Source organism: Notolabrus celidotus, chromosome 11, assembly GCF_009762535.1.
Source record: "Notolabrus celidotus isolate fNotCel1 chromosome 11, fNotCel1.pri, whole genome shotgun sequence".
NCBI classification, from domain to species: Eukaryota; Metazoa; Chordata; class Actinopteri; order Labriformes; family Labridae; genus Notolabrus; species Notolabrus celidotus.
The window spans coordinates 7,746,254-7,762,986 of record NC_048282.1 but is presented as its reverse complement, the minus strand read 5'-3'; the positions used below and the strand labels follow the sequence as shown (position 1 = coordinate 7,762,986).

The window sequence follows — 16,733 nt, the reverse complement described above, 5'->3', positions numbered from 1 at the left end:
AGATAAAAATTATCCCATTATCATGACAAAAATAACTGGTTATCTTGAGAAAACTGAGAAAATAAATTGTATTTAATCATGTCCTTTTAGGGCTTCTGTAGTTATGTGTTCAAAATGCCAAGTGCTGTTTCTTTCAAGGAAAAATAGTGCATATAAGTATTTCCTTTTTCGCTGTTTGCATTGATTTGCATGAGAACAACTGGTGATCAACATTAAGTCAGGAAGCGATATTAAAGTGTTGCTTATCAATCATTATAGAAGAAATGTTCATTCAGGGTCTGTGCAGATATTCAATTTTTGAGCGTCCCCTTATACCAGTAACAGTTACAACCATATTGGGATATTTAGTTGTCAGAAGAATGAAGAGGAAACTTGTGCATCAGTCATGCACACTTCATTAAGTTTTGTGTTTGGGTTGTTGCACAATGCAACTGTCTCTGTGTTAGTCAGTGCCTCTATGATGTCTGACAGGAATTGAAACGTCAAAACCTGTAAAACCAAGTCTATATTTGCTTTGGCTGAATTTGGAACCATATTTGTTCGACGGTTTAACAAAATCAAGGGTGACATCCATTTGGAAGTTTTGTCTATGAAAATACAACGGGATAGTTAAAGACTTTGCATATGTACCATGCTGTGAGTCTACTTCACTCGGGCCAATGACATTTTCTGCCAAAACAGACATAGTAAGTCTCTGGTTTTATTTCAACGGTATGACAACAGTTTGCAAGCTCGCCATAACTCTTGAATAAAATATCGCATCTCCTCTTGTTATGAACAAAAGCACAATCTCAGTCTAATTTATGGACTCTGTGGAGTCACGCAGGTGCAGCTCATAAGACAGTATCGATATTTCCCAGGACACTTGAAGACAACAGTATTTATTCATCGATGACAGCTGCAGGAGTGGATGTGATGACGTCTTCTCTTTTGGATCGAGAGGATCCAACCAAACTTTCTCACAGTGAGAGCTGCGTCAAGCTGCAGGGAAAAACCCGGAACAATACCGGAAATAAAAAGATCTGCTAAGAAAATGAGTGTAGTCAAGTGACATGCAATACGCACACCGGTATGTCTACAATGAGTTGGGTGTATGCCTTTATAAAAAGACATCCAGTCTTAAGAAATAAGATAGAGGGAATTAATTTGTTATTCAAGTGTCAATTAAATCTAACTGAGCAGTAGGGTAATAGGCAATTACAGTAAATCTGAATTGTAGGTCAACTTACACGTTTTCACAAGTCTTTTCCGATGTTGATGTCTAATTGGTATACATTATAGAGGAACATATGTTTTGCAAAGCAGTAGCTCATACGAAACTTAACCTATGACATGATATACTGTATATCAGGAGTTGCCAAACTTTTCAGTCTGTGACCCCCAAAATAGGCTATAGATGCCAAAAACTCACAACCCCCACTGTCCCTCAAAGTGATTTAATGTGGCTTCATTTAGCTGGTCTGCAGAAAATGACCCTACCTATGTGAGCATGTCTGTGTTTCCTGTGCTGTTATGAATTAACCTACTGCTACTGATGCTTTTGATAGTTAACTGTTCACTAACTTAGGAGTCATCTGGCAAAGAGAAAGGCAGAGAACTCATTACATTTTCTTTTTTCAAGATTTTATTTCAAGTTTAGCTACTATTTTTGTCAGTACCTTTACTATAATGGGTAAATGTACTTATTTTAGAAAACATTCTGGAAGACATCTCACGACCCCCCATTTGTGTCTCGTGACCCTCCAGAGGCTCCTGACCCACATTTTGGGAACCCCTGCTGTATATCATAGGATACTCATTGAAGGCGGAATTAGACAGGAATCAAAATGTACCTCATTGCACAGATTTGTATTGTATATTTATCTTTTCAAAAACACAGTCTATCGCGCTACAAATGTTGACATCAAGTTTAGATTTTTTTTATTTTGCCATGGTTATTTTAGAATTTTATTTTGAAAATTCCAACAGGAAGTTGAGTTATTCCTGGGTAACCTGACTGACTGTCCGGAGAAGGAGGGCAAGGAGTGTTCTGCTTTACTTTTCTCTAGTCTATGCTCTCTTTCTTTGTTGTTGTGTTTACTTATCAGAAGAAGGGACGGGTTTTAGCTTCTGGTAAAAGTTTGTTTATTTGTTTTTAAGATACTTGGGACTTTGTACTTCAACGCACGCGGGCACTCTTCAAAGTGCAAACGAGAACCTCTCCAGATTTTAAACCATGCACGCGAGCAGACTCGGGATTTTTTAAATGTTTTTAATTATTTTATAAGGAAAATGAGGACGGATTATCTTGTCTGCTTATTACACTCTCAAAGGTAAGTGACGAGGCATGTAGTCAATGTATTTACTCATGTGGTTATTGAAATAACTCTGAACGTATGGTTTAGTGAACGCAGACTGGCTTTTAAAGGGTTAATGATATAATTGTTATTTTGTTAATCAGACAGTTTCCCTTAAAAAGATGCAGGTTACAATTTCCACTAGATGCTTTTAGTCTACAATCAATTGAAAATGTGTTTGTAAAATCTGGATTTACCATCTTCATATATTGTAATGTTTGATATCTATATAATCATAGTTATATGAAGTTTTGCATCAAGCCCCCAGAAACTACGATGATACTTTTTACATCAATATCCACTGTCATATGTAACAAACCCTTAGTCCTGTGTTGCTCTTCCAGCTCACACCAGGAGCCTTGATCAGCTGTGCGCAGTGTTATGGAGCTATTAATGTGATTTAATTATGATATAATTACAGAGGAGTTCTTATTTATACAACGAGGAATAAGTGTGATGCATTGTTGTGTAAATTGGGCATTAATCCAAGGAACAACATGCTCACTTTTTTGTTTTAAATGGACATAAGTAAGTAAGTCAACAATAGAGAGAATCAATCAATAAGGACAAGACAATTAAATGTGGAATAAGTAAAATAATCATGATAACAGACAAAATAACAACCATATTACAAAGTTACAACAGATGGTCAAAGGCCATAACAAACAAATGTGCCTTTAGCTGCTTTTTGAAGGTTTCAGTGGAAACAGCACGTGTTGTATATGATATAGTATAGAGGGTGAGAGTAACAGGGTAACTGTGGATAACATGACCTATATTGACAGCCATGACAGTAATATAGTGATTCAGCGATACTGGAGTCATTGATGAAGGCAAGACACAACATGATGTGTTGATATCTGACTAAGGAGGGATACAACATGGCCCTGAAGGGTAAAGTGCGTTGAGGAAGTGAGTCACATCAAGAGAGAAATCTTCTTCCAGCATTGTATGAATTTTAATTAGAATATTGCACAGGTTAGGAAAATTATATATAGGGGTATTAATGTTTTGTCCCAACCATAATTGGTGTTGTCTTCATAGATCAGTCGGCAAGTAAAAGAAGCTACTTCTTCCCTCTTGCTTCCTGCAACTCTTCCCATTCCTGTCAAACTGCAATAGCAGGAATCAACTAATTCAGATCATAAGGTGAGCAAAGGTCAGCTGCCTGATTGCGGAGTATTGCTACTATATGGAAATCTGCTGGAGGTGTTGTCACATGTAGGGAAAAAAGACGAGTTAATGAATAACTGAAAGCATATGAGATGTGACTATTGCCCTCTGAGAAATCAACAACAGGAAATCTGTTGTTGTTGTTTGTTAAAGATGTCCAGTTAGTTGATTTGTTATGATAAAGGTGTTGATATTTGATGGTTTGTGATGGAGTATAGAGAGCTTTTCAGCACAGGGGGGATCAACCAGAGCTGACAACAAATATCACATATGATGGAAGTCGTAATGTTACAGTGGTCCATCACTCTCTCAGCAGCCATGGGAAAATGAATTTCTACAGGCACGTTGCCGCTCTGGTGGCTGGTGATGGATCGCTCATTTTGAGGCACTTCATCTTCGTGTGTCCTTTTTATGTTGGCATTTAGCAAACCCACATTTTTCTTTCATTATAGCTTTTGCTGTCACTGTTGCTGGTGAACCACAGTCGTACAATGCCTCACCTACAACGTGTTGAGTCATGCCATGCTCCTGCGAGGGCGTTCTGTGGTGGTTTTGAAGGTGCAATTAGATTTAATTTGGCTGCAGAGAGATGACGGGGTAGTGTAGCTTCATAGGTCCTGTCTGGTTTTTCTGCGTGGGTGAGTCAGTGAGTTTCACTAGAAAATACACGGATACCTTTCTGCAGATTTGACAGCTTCATAAACAGAAGTGAGGTTCATTCTGATCCCCCCTCTGGCTTTGACATTCGATATCACAGCGCCTCACAGTTTGCGTCACTGGCAATAACAACACTTGATTTTAACTATATGCCACAGGGAGCAGGGAGCTGACTGTTTTAGATGTGTTCTCACATGAGACTGTCGATGGTATACTTCTGGATTTACTAAGCTTCAAGGAGTAAGTTTGATTACCATAGATGATCTAAACATAGCTCAAATCAGTGGTTGCAGCTGGGTGCAAATCTCTGCACCATAATTATGGACAGTCCTCTGATCCGTCTTCCTGCATCTCAGGAAACGCAACTCATGCCTTCCTGTACGACATACCGCACACAGACGAGTAACACAAGTGGGTCAGTTTTGGGAGCTGCATTGTCATTGCAGGGTCTGGCATTGATGGAGCAGCAGCATTCCAGTCCACACATACATTTTGATTTAGGTCAAACTGAACAAAGGCGTCACTTGCAAGACAGACTGACCGACTGTCTCTGGTTAAATGTATTCCCCGATCCCCCCTCTTTTGAGGAATGCTCTTCATGGAGTTATTATGATCATGAGCTGTGAGTGTAGTGGAATTTTACCATGTCTCCCCTTCTCCACATTCTCGCAGACTAATGTGCAACGTGTCCAAGTGGTTCGGTTCCAGTAAACCAGGAGCTGTGAGTGTACAGTGACTGCATTGATGTCGGCTCAGAGAGTGTGAGACAGGCTGAACGCTGCTGCAGAACTTGACATCAGTCTCAGTGTCTGATAGCTGTTGATGAGAGGGAGCGAGACCAAACATTAGATCTTTAAAACCACGCATGTCCTGATCCTTTTACAGAGCCATCAGTTAGTCAGAGACTGTGTCCTCATGTTATTTTGTTCCTAATAAGCAGCTGAACTATTTTAAGAGCTCCTCTGTGAATTATAGGTGTCATTAAAAAGGTTTTCTAGGGTCCAACCATAGACTGTATAAATAATGGACGTAGCATCCGTGACGTCACCCATCTGTTTCTGAAGCGCTGTTTTGAGGCTAATCGTCAGTGGGAGCCATATTGGAAATGTTAAACTCAACATAACTGCTGTCAAGCGAGTGTGAGTTAAAGAGGCGGGCTTTGAGCCTCCTCCCCAACAGCTACAGTGTTCCCGCTTGTCAATCAAGTCAGGTGTGCCTCTCATTGGAAGACTTGTAATCTCAATATCTTTAAAATTGCCACGTTATGAAAATATTCACCCCCCCCATACAGTGTGTGCCGATCGAGAAATTAGCTATCCAGACTGCACTTGTTTTTTGTACTAGACTGTAAACATGTTTATTTCTGCTGTAAAGATCGTCTTTTTTGAATTGGCGTGTATGTGGTATCTGGTACTTCCGGGGCCAGCCTCAAGCTGACACTCGATGAACTGCAGTTTTTAACACTTCTGCATTGGCTTCAATCCGCACAGCCGGAGGTTGCCGCTGGGATGGGCTCCAGCCCCCCTTGACCCCAAATGGGATAAGAGGTCAAGATAATGGATGGATGGATTTTTATTTCTGAGCTGTGACAGGCTTTTCAATGTGAATTCTTGAATTCTTTTAAATATAAGTATGTGTTGTAGGCATATCTTAAAGCTGGGGTTGGTAGTCTCGGAAAACTAGCATGAATTTGAATTTAGCATTTCATCAGGACTCCGTCTAACCCCTTCCCTCCTACCCTCGGAGCTCCTCCAAAGCGACGCCCCCCCTGCTCACATGCATGAGCGCCGCTGATTTGCGACCATACGATCGTGACTGATTCAAAACCGGTCCTCACCAAAACATTATCATAGTGAAAGTTAAAAACACAAACAAACATGGCTGCTGTTAGTACTCACAACTGTCATGCTAGCATTATCCAGTCGTACTGGTGTCACGATATCAGGAGAAAAGCTATAATACATATAATACTGGAACAACTCTACTGTTTGTTAAACGTGTTCAGTGTAGATGTTCTTAATTCCTACAGTGTTGACAGTTTGTGAAGGCATCAGGAGAGGTGTAGAGTGCGCAAGCCGAAGAGAGGAGAGACAAGAGAAGTTTTTCATTGATTCAAACTTTGATTGTTGTTTTGTTGGTTGGCGTAATCACGGCCGACAGTGACCAGTTATTAAACCTCAACGTGTTCAGGAAGCGGCTTGTCATCCCTACAGCGTCCGGACAGACGCTACAGTACATCTACATTTTCTGTAGGACTTACTGAATGTCATTAGTTCTTTTGCTTGTCAGAGCCCCCGTGGTGAGAGCTTTTTAGACTCTGATCCGGACTACAGTCCTGAGCAAAGCACCTCATCGGGTCAGAGGGGACAGGCCCGAGGTCGAGTGAGAGGGGCAGTCAGTAGAGTCAGGGGAAGCAGAGGAGGGGACTGGGACGGAGTGCACGCCGGGGAAATGTATGTGCAGGAGGCGGGCAGAACAACAGGACGGGATTTGAATGGATTAAAATTTTGGGACCCAAAAACAGTGATTGGTTGGTGTTTTCCCAGGTTTACTCCGGCTGTAGATAACGGCTTTTTTTCACTCTTTTTTAAGAACACATTATGTATTGATTACCATCAGGACATAAAGATCATTTTAACCAGTATGACAAAAAGTGTATCTAAATCTGATTACCAACCCCAGCTTTAAATATGATAATATGACTTATTGCTTGAACCATGATGTTGAGTTTTTAAAAATAACTTTAGTGCAATTTTGATCCATATTAATGCATCAATTCAGAGTGGTAGAATATATTTTCTGAAAGAGTTATTCTGGGGAAGTTTGGGCTTCTGTGTACATTTGGATTGCACTGACACATTGCCGAAAAATTTGAGACCTATCTGTCAAAAAATAGAAGCCCCAAAAATTGACTTAATCTGTGTTATTCTGCATATTTTTACTCTAAAAATACTAGTTTTAGTTTCAGAAATTCCTCCTTAGTCTGCCTCTGTTACTGAACCTTAATGTACACCCTGAGAACAATATAATTTCTTTGAAATCAGTTGAAACTCTTCCCCGTCACTCGCTGTATCATTGGTATTTCTTAGTTTGAAAGCTGTGCAGTTCAGGACAGCAGCTCCAGAGAAGAAAGAAATGTCCCCGAGGCTACAGGAGGAGGGTTGGGGTGGATCAAGACAGACACACTGCAGCAGAAATCTGTACTTACCTTGTTCCTGTCACTATCCTGCCTTTTTCACTGGATTTATTTTTGGAAGCTGACAGGAGCCTGTCCTTCCCCAACTTCCCTCTCCTTTTCCCCTTTTTGCAAGCAGCAGACTGCTTCAGATGTGAGCTGTTCAGAAGTAACCGTGTCCTCCTGTGCTGCCTCAGAAGTATCCCCCTGACCCTGCAGTGTTTGTCTGGGCTTGTTTTAAAGTGCAGTGATTGATGAGTAATTCTCGTGCCTTGTCTTTTCTTTTTAGGTTGTTTACAAAAGGAGACACGGGGGAAGTGGCACTCTGCTAGCACCGCACGAAGGTGGATAAAGGCCTAAACGAAGACTTTCAACTTCAGACCTGTTTTCACTTATCATTTCTGGATTAACTGAGAACAGATTACGTGATTTCTTTTCCATCTCTGTGAGGAAATTCCTTATGCATTCATCAATGGAGAACTGAGGGTGAGCTGACACTTGCCCTCCTCCCAGCATGCTGGCTCTGAGGCTGGAGCAGGGCAGGCGAGGGGGCGGTGAGGTTGACCGCCTGCAGAAAGGGGCCGCCGTGGCTTGGCAGGGCCGCCCGTCAGGGAGGCCCCCTGCTCAAGAGCGGCGCATGAACATCAGGGAGAAGATCTCCCAGTGGGAAGGTCGCAGCAGCCAGGATGCCGGGGTCAAAGCTCACCCTCCGACTGTATCCCGGAGTCTCTCTGGGGATGTGCTGGGTAACGGGTGTTCTGACGAGGGATCAAGAGGGGGGCCTCATGCTAAAGCAAGCCTCTCAAAAGCTAAGAGCTTGGATTTTCGGGAATCCCCATCACCAGCGGGAAACACTGTGGTCGGTAGGAAGTCAGAGCCTCTGCAAAAATGCGCCACTGAAATTTCGACCTCGGGAAATAAACCACTAACAGCACAAAAACATTTAGAGTCTCCCAAAGTCGGAGCTAACTCTGCTATCTCTACAATTAAACAAGTCACCGCGAATGGTGACCTTAAAACGCGGCGCATCTTGGACATCGAAGTAGTTTCCAAACCTCTACCTCTATTAGCAGATGATCAAGATGACAACATGCCGGCCGGAAACTTCTACACCTCTCGGGGTTTCTGGCGTAAGCTGGAGGGGGACAGACTGCTCTGGGAGAAAGGCAGGGGGTCTTCAAGTGAACCTCTGCCTCCTCCTAAACCTCAGCGGACATTCCAGTATCAGGGATCCAAAAACAGTAACAACAAAATTTACTGGGACAACAGATCCCCTCAAAACTATCGGTCTAACTTGAGCAGGAGCAGGAGGGTCGCCCAACCACCCAGCTTCCCACCTCCTCCGTGTCCGGGAGCGACCACCAATGGGCTCTCAAGGCATAAAAAGAACAGGTAACCAGTGCACGAAAGCAGAGCAAACACAACACTTAAACATGTTTCTGCATTTCATAAATAGATCCGGACCAGAGGAGAAAACAACTCATTCTAGAAACATGCACATCAAACCTCTTTCCTGCTCCACACTAAAACACATTTGGTGTTACTGTACATGAACTCTGTGTTTTTAGGGCAGTCTTGGGGAGGGGTACCTTGTCTAAAGCTGGCTGGGGTCCTGGTGTGATGTCACATGATATCTGGCACCATTGTTCTGTATTGTCTGGAAGTGGCCTAGTTCCTCAATAGCGCGCGCGCGCGCGCACACACACACACACACACACACACACACACACACACACACACACACACACACACACACTCACTCACTCACTCACTGTCATTCAGTGACGGCTCGGCAAAACAAGACATAACAGTGTAACCCTGCACAGAGTCCTCTGTGGACGTATCACTGGACAATAACAATATTGATCTACTACTGATAGGATAATCTGCCGTATCCGCTCCATGTCACAGTATCATCCAAACACTGACAGAATGAATGAGGTGATTCAAAGCCTCGTGTTTTTGTAGAATTTGACAGATGTTTCTGCCTTTGAGTCCCCACTCTGACGGATGTAACAGAGCTGACATGTTTAAAGAATCACCTGTGGCTGTGTTGTGGCTTTAGAGCCGGCCTCTTAATTGGAAGGTCAGGGTTTTAATCCTAGGTCCTGCTCTCCACATGCCAAGGTGTCCAAGGGCAAGATACTTAACCCCAAAACTGCCCAGCTGCTGTGCCACGGTGTGTGAACAGGATTAGCTAATAATGACAGACACTGTTATGTAGCAGCCTCGGTCATCAGTGTACGGCTGTGGTGTGAATGTGACATCATGTAAAGCGCTTTGAGCTCTCAGAAGACTAGAGACAGCCCTACATCCTCTTAAATGACTAAACAGTTGAATATACACCCATCTCAAACACGTTCTACAAATATTCAACTTCACAAAGTTTGATTGGATTCAGGTCCGTTGCGACAGACGGAGGGCTGCACCTTAAAAGTCAACAGACCTTTTCACAAAGCCTGTTCCTAACAGGACTTTTACGGTCTCCGTTAAGGTGTTTCTGTGAACTATGAGTAATGCAGGAGCCACAGTGTGACAGGCTGGACAATTTACAAAGTCTCTAAGCTAACTAAATAAAGCTAACTAAAGGCGCTTTTCGACCGGAGGAACTTTACCCCAGGACTACGTACGTTTCGACCGGTAGAACCAGGGTCTAAATTTAGTTCAGGGATAGATAATCTCCCCCCTAAAAAAAACCCTGCTTGGGGGGTAGTACTTTTCGAAGGTCCCGGGACTTTCGGGGGGCAGGGCCTGCAATGCTGAATGTGTCTGATTGGTAGATTAACCGCAGTGTTTTTATTCCGCCCGCCGTCCACAATAACATCACACACATCTGTGATTCACTTGATTTCTCTTTCTTTCATTTGTTCTATCTTTTTTGTATGTGTGTGTACTTTTCAATAGAAGAAGCTGTGATTCACTTGATTTAACAGCTTGTAACAGTAGTCTTCTCTCAGCCCACAGCGAGTGTGTCTCTCCCGGTGTTACGGTTTTAAAAGTGACCCTGTAAACTGGAGATCTTCAGCTGAACGTGTCAGTATTTGTGGAGTTTACACAGCTGTTGAAAAACAGAGGTAGTTTTTAAGATTCAATATCCTCCTCAGATATTTAATGATTGTCTAGAGACGTTTATGAGGGATGCATCCGGCTGAGAGTCTCCAGTTAACAGGGTCGCTGTTTAAACCAAAACACAGGCCGATCTCTGCGAGGCTTTTTGAGTTCAAAAGGATTTTAAAGCTGTGTTGAAACCAAGCGGCAAACTCCGGTCTCAAATGATGAAGCCAATGCGGAAGTGCTATAAACTGAAATACATCGAGAATCCGCTTGAGGCTGGCTGCAGAAACACCGGAAACCACATAGATATGAATGGGAAAAAGACGATCTTTGCAGCATTAATAAACATGTTTACAGCCTGGTTCAAAAAACGTCTTGGCCCTACAAAGCTAATCTCTCTAATGGCACACACTGTACGGGGGGTGAATTTTTTTCTAACGTGACGGTTAAGAAGATATTAAGATTACGAGTTTTGCCCAAATAAGGACATGACTGACGTGACTCCCGGTCAGGAACACACATCCATTGGTTTAAGAGGCTCACACTACGTCACACTCTGCCTAGTTGAGTTCCGCATTACCAATATGGCTGCTGACGTCGATTTGCTTCAAAACAGCTCTCAGGAACAGATGGATGACGTCACGGATACTACGTCCATATTTTATACAGTCTATGGTAGAAACGTCTTTGCTACTCGCGCTTATCTCCTCTCACGTGTTGATTCAGTGAATCCATCTGTGATGAAATATAGAACCATCTAAAACAGCGCAAGCTGAGTCTCTTCCATGCTAACAGGCTAACTGTTGTGTTGCTCATATGATGCCTGTCCGCCTGCTTCTATGGTGATATCTGTGATGAATGGCATTCGTCTTTGTTTTACTGCCCTCCACTGGTTTGGTGGTGTACTGCTTTTACCTCTTTTCTTTTCTCCATACGTCACTGGCCTGATTTGAACAATCTACCCGGGACCTCAGCCCACGGTCGAAACACAGACACCAATGGGGGCACAGGAACCTTTTAGTTCAGGGTAAAGTAGTTCTGGGGGCTAAAAGACCCCGGAACTCTTGGTTGAATTGCACCTCAAAACGGTTTCACCGGGCACTGGTGGCCTATCGGTCTAAGTGCCCCACATACAGAGGCTATAGTCCTCGTCGCAGAGGTCGCAGAGGTCGCAGAGGTCGCAGAGGTCGCAGAGGTCGCAGAGGTCGCAGAGGTCGCAGAGGTCGCTGGTTCAATTCCCGGCCGGTCGACCGTTTCCTGCATGTTCTCCCCCACTCTCTACTCCCCACATTTCCTGTCTCTCTTCAGCTGTCCTATCAAAATAAAGGCAAAAAGGCCAAAAAAGAAATATAACTTGACAGTTTCACTTCAATGCTCTCGGATACAGTGCCACAAACTCTTGCTTTGTTTGTTTTAATGTCTTGCTGACAGCAGGCGTTTATATAAAACTCTGATTAATGTGCATGCAAGCTAACACATGAGACTGATCTAGTCTGAATAATGTTTGTAAGATGAATGTCAACTCAAGACTACATATTGAACAGCCACATTTTATTCCACTAACTAAAACATTGAGTTGTGTACAGTCCACCCTTAAGACTACAATAACATCAGCCAGCTCTAACTTGTAACACAGCATCTGCTTGTATATTTATGTGAGGTGTGTCCCAATTTGATCTGGAAGGGAGCCCTACGTTGTGTATCTGATTCAGGCAAACCCTAAACCACAGTTACAAAACAGAAATGATCTCGACCAAGTCTCTTTAATAACAGGGTTTTCAAGTTATTTGTAAACACACGAAAGCTTTTGCAAACATGCATCACAGAGAAATCTACAAGTAATAAATTAAACAGAGGATAAAAAGTCTGCCTTAATTTAGAGAACTGAAATCTCTATTGGTCATCACTTAGCATAGAATTCTTTCTACTCCTCTGAGAACTTCTTGTTGTGTGGGGAGCTCCCCAAATTAGTTTAAATTATCATAAGTGGCCCAAAACATTGTTTTACCTCCCAATTAAAAAGTACAGTGTCTTAGTTGGATGGAAAACCACCCAAAGTGGCAACAACACTTCACCAAAAGATGATGCATTTAAAGTGACTGAATCAAGAAAGTTCCAGGAAATGAACAGGCTGTTATTGTGTAATTTCCATTTTGTCTGTTTTAGATAAAGTTGTATAAATACGTGGACTCTTAAATACTTTAGACAAATACATTAATCGGTGTGGATAACATCTTGAGTTGGAAGTGTTAACCTGTTGACATAATCTCAACAATGGAAGACAAATAGATGTCTCTCACTCTCCGTCCTCCTGCATGTCTGTACAAAGTTAGCATAGCTCTATTACCTGGTTTGTTTACCAACTTCAGAGGAAGCCATGAGGTAACATTTGCTCTTGTACTTAATGAAACACCTCCGTGGGGATGGGTGTTACATCACACTGATAATGGTTCACTCTGCTGTCTGTCTGTCTGTCTGACACACTAAGTCAGAAGTTATGTGGTGAAGAAGCCGCTGAAATCAAAAGTAACAAATAAAACGTGCACTGAACTTGTTCTAACTTAGATACAGTATGTTTGCTTGAACTTGGAGAAGCTGTTTTGATCCTTTTGAAGTTTTTTTTGTCAGTGAGGAAAGCTGCACAGTGACCTAATTTTTACTGACAGTGGACATTGTGGTACTGCCAGCTGCTATCTCTGTCAAAATACTGTCAAACTCTTTTCCTTGTTGTGCTTTTTAACCCTGATGTACCACACGCTCAGTCATTTCCTCCTCTAACACTTTATCTCACACTCTCTCCGTCTTGCTGTGTTTGATACGAACAAAAGGAAGGTTGTGGTGTTATGATGATGCCTTAATAGAGTGAACAATAGCATGGGGTGTCTATGTTTGGGACACCAGTCATGCCTCTCTTTTTCACTGCCCTCCCTCCCCTCCCTGTCACAGGAAGTCTTTTGAGTACGAGGATGCGGCACGTCTGACCGCGAAGCAAGGCACTCTGGGAGAGGAGGCCAGGCGCTCTGGCATCTACCATGCTTACTCTGATGACAATATTTATGAGGACATCGTTTGTAAGTCCATCCCTCTGCCTCCTATAAACTACTACTACTGTCTGGCTGTCATTGTGCATGGTAAACCACTAAGTATAGCCTTTGTTTAGAGATGGACAGACAGTGAGAGGATGTCGTAATGACTGTTAGGTGTCTGCCTTTAGTTAAGTGTACAAATCTGACATCAAAAGAACTAGTTAGTGAATAGTTTTAGTCATTATAAGTTTAAACATGTCAAAAAGTATCTTGTTGAATCCTCTGCACTAGATGTTTTGCTGTTTTTTATTGGAATAGCCGATATAAACCAAATCAGTCAACTTAGGCTGTGGAAAATAAAAGATTTCCTTATTATTTATTAGACAAAACAATTATTGAATGAATAATTTACAGATTGATAATAACAAAATATTCTTTATTAGCAGGATTTATCATAATTTAAAGGTTGGTCACTTGCCAGGAAGATATTAGAATTGTTGAAATCTGACAAAAAACATCAAAAGAAGTCAGAAAAAAATGTCGAAATGCTCGACATGTAAAATGGAAAGTCTGTTTTTTGTCTCGTATGCTTTCCCACCAACTATTATTTCAAAATTCAGCATTGATATTGGTGAAGTCTAACAATCCCCTGCTACATTTTCTCAGATATATCAAGGATTAAAAAGCATCAATATGGGGCGCTGGTGGCCTAGCGGTCTAAGCGCCCATCATACAGAGGCTATAGTCCTCGTCGCAGAGGTCGCCAGTTTGTTTTCCGGCTGTGACCATTTAGTGCATGTCTTCCCTCACTCTCTACTTGTGACTTCCTGTCTCTCTTCAGATGTCCTATCCTAAAGGCAAAAATGACCAAAAACACAACTAAAGCATCAATATGAGGTGAAAACTGGAGATAGACCAAACAATATTTTGGGCAGATTAACTAGATGATAAGTGGCATTTGTAAATAATCAATAACAGCTGATGCCTACGCTCAGTTAAAAAACGATCATGTCTGCAACACTGCAGGCAGCCTCGGCACTGTGGCTGCTGTCAAGTGATGTTAACGTCCCCCTAAATGATAACATGTTTTCCCCATCCTTAATGACTTGCGCTCCAATCTCAAATCTAAAACTGGTGACTGGCCAACGTTAATAATTATTCCTGTTATGATGTTTAGAATAATGCAGTTTAGTGTCTTTTTATCAGAGATAAGATTGTTGCTCATTTCAATGTCCAGAAAGGTTCAGGAATAAATCTTAACCTAATATCTTTGTTGTTTGTTTTAATTGAAATATATAGAAGTCATTGTGTTAAATAAGAATGTCCTATTCTATCGTACTGATCTCTGAATTAAACTTTAGAAAAATTATATCATAGCAGACTTTATGATATCAGTGTAATAGTGAAGTTGTCAAACAATCAATATAATATTGTATTAAGATAAAAGTTGATCAACCCTGTTAAAAACATCCAATCAGCCTGACTCAGCCCTCCAACTACTTTGTTTTTTCTCAGGTGAAGTGACCAGAGATAACCCTTATGAGGACGTCAAGCTGTCCCCCATGTGTCTCCCTATTTCAAGGTCTCAACACCCAAAGGTAACGGCAGATATTCAGTTTTTATGACCTGTGTTTCAAGTGATGTTTATCTAACCCTGGATACTGGATGACTATCTCAAACCAAGTGACAACCTAACATGTCTTGTCTTCCAGCTGCCCCCAAAACCCCAAACGTTGCAGCAGGGATACACTGGAAGAGTGGATAAGAAGAGGTCCCAAACCATGACACCATCCAAATCCTCCGCCTTTACAGAAACTCCCAAACCAGCAACAGCCCGACGACCAAGCACCCAGAAAACCCAGAGGACGCCTCAGGTAAACCATAAAACGATCTTTGTCATCCGTCAGTCGTGAGTTTTCACACTGACTAAGATGTTGCTCTTAAAATATTGACATATGGGTGACAGGCAGAGTGGTATGCTGAGTGATGAATCATGTGTTACGTCAGAAGGAACAGAAGGGGGCGGGGCTTTGTTGAGCAGGAAGGAGAGGACTCTGAAAGAAGCAGATAGTGGCAGAGCAACATGTATGAAGGCTTCTTTTGGGTTCAGACATGAATTTAAGTAAACGAATCATGGCTGTGGAGAGAGCACGGACGGGAAGGAGCTTTAGCCTCAAGGTACGGTGAAATATTAACATGTTGTTTCATACAGGTATCTGTGAAGGTGAGGACTAGGGAAGGATGGCTTCGGAACTCATGTGACATTTATACTTTGTGCACCAGCAGGTTTAACAAACGCTGATCATTCCAATTTTAATCGTCTGTGTTGATCTATTTGTTGTCTTATATGTAACTTTTAAAGCTTATCTTAAAGACCCAATGAGATCAAACAGCCAGAATGATGATATCAAAACATCAAACTTTGTATTAAAGTTGTATTTAAACTCTTTTCTGTTACTACACTGTAATTATGCATTTTTCAGCTTTACAGCAGAATTCTCTTAAAAGTGTCATTATGGTTTCTCTCCTTGTACGATCCTTTGTGTGTCCTGTTGAAGATAACTTTCAGCTCCTTGTATGCATCTGTTTCCAAGTCTGTGTATTAATGTGGGACTCAGTGTCACTTTAAACCACTATCAAACACTCAACTGTGTTCTTTAGAGCATAAAAGAGAAAAACTTCAGGAATGTAAGCATAAAAAAAGCTGAAAATCTATAATATAATTATGTACTTAGTGGCTGTTATATCATGATTCCCTATAATCATGATTCTATAATGGCTGTGAAATTATGGGGCTGAAAAGTACCTGTGTTTGCTCTTCTGTGCAGTACGTCAACAAGATTGAGACCATCTTCGACGACAAGCGAGGGAAGAAGAGAGTAAAGAACCAGGGATTTTCAGTGCGAGGTAACACACACACGTTTACACACGTCTGTCACAGATGCCCTCATGTCCCTCGCATCAACACTTGAATAAGATTATGTTTAGCCTCTTGGTGGAAATACCCTGCTTTTGATGATGAACACAAGGCCAGCTGCAGCCAGCAAAGCCACTGATTATGAAACAAAGGCTGACTGTCTGCATCTGATTATGGTTTCTAAAGTTTGTTCCATTCCTCTGCTTCCCCCTGATCTCTCCCTCTAATTCATTTCAACAGAAGAGACCAGTGGGACGGAGAGCGACACTGAGGACAACACCAAAGGTATCCCCATTGCCTTTGAAACACTGTCTCTAATGTTCCTTTATGTGCTTCTCAGGTTAAAGAGGTGCAGCCTGGAGGAAATCTTGGCTTCATCAGTCAGTGCTTAACGC

The 16,733-nt window shown here is 42.0% G+C and overlaps 1 protein-coding gene across 3 annotated transcripts in view; it reads left to right on the top strand.

Moving 5' to 3' along the window:
- Positions 1-1,993: 1,993 nt before the first annotated feature.
- The window catches only part of dennd2c (DENN/MADD domain containing 2C), a 29,153-nt gene continuing 14,413 nt past the window's right edge, over positions 1,994-16,733 (top strand). For 2 of the 3 annotated variants that reach the window (XM_034696247.1, XM_034696245.1), the window contains exons 1-7: positions 1,994-2,312; positions 7,631-8,733; positions 13,342-13,466; positions 14,937-15,019; positions 15,134-15,295; positions 16,250-16,328; positions 16,579-16,623. In XM_034696247.1, the coding sequence (XP_034552138.1) occupies positions 7,856-8,733; positions 13,342-13,466; positions 14,937-15,019; positions 15,134-15,295; positions 16,250-16,328; positions 16,579-16,623 (1,372 nt within the window). In that variant the 5' untranslated portion in view covers positions 1,994-2,312; positions 7,631-7,855. Of the gene's footprint in view, positions 2,313-3,380; positions 3,486-7,630; positions 8,734-13,341; positions 13,467-14,936; positions 15,020-15,133; positions 15,296-16,249; positions 16,329-16,578; positions 16,624-16,733 lie in introns of all 3 variants that reach the window. The other variant, XM_034696246.1, reaches the window with a different exon arrangement.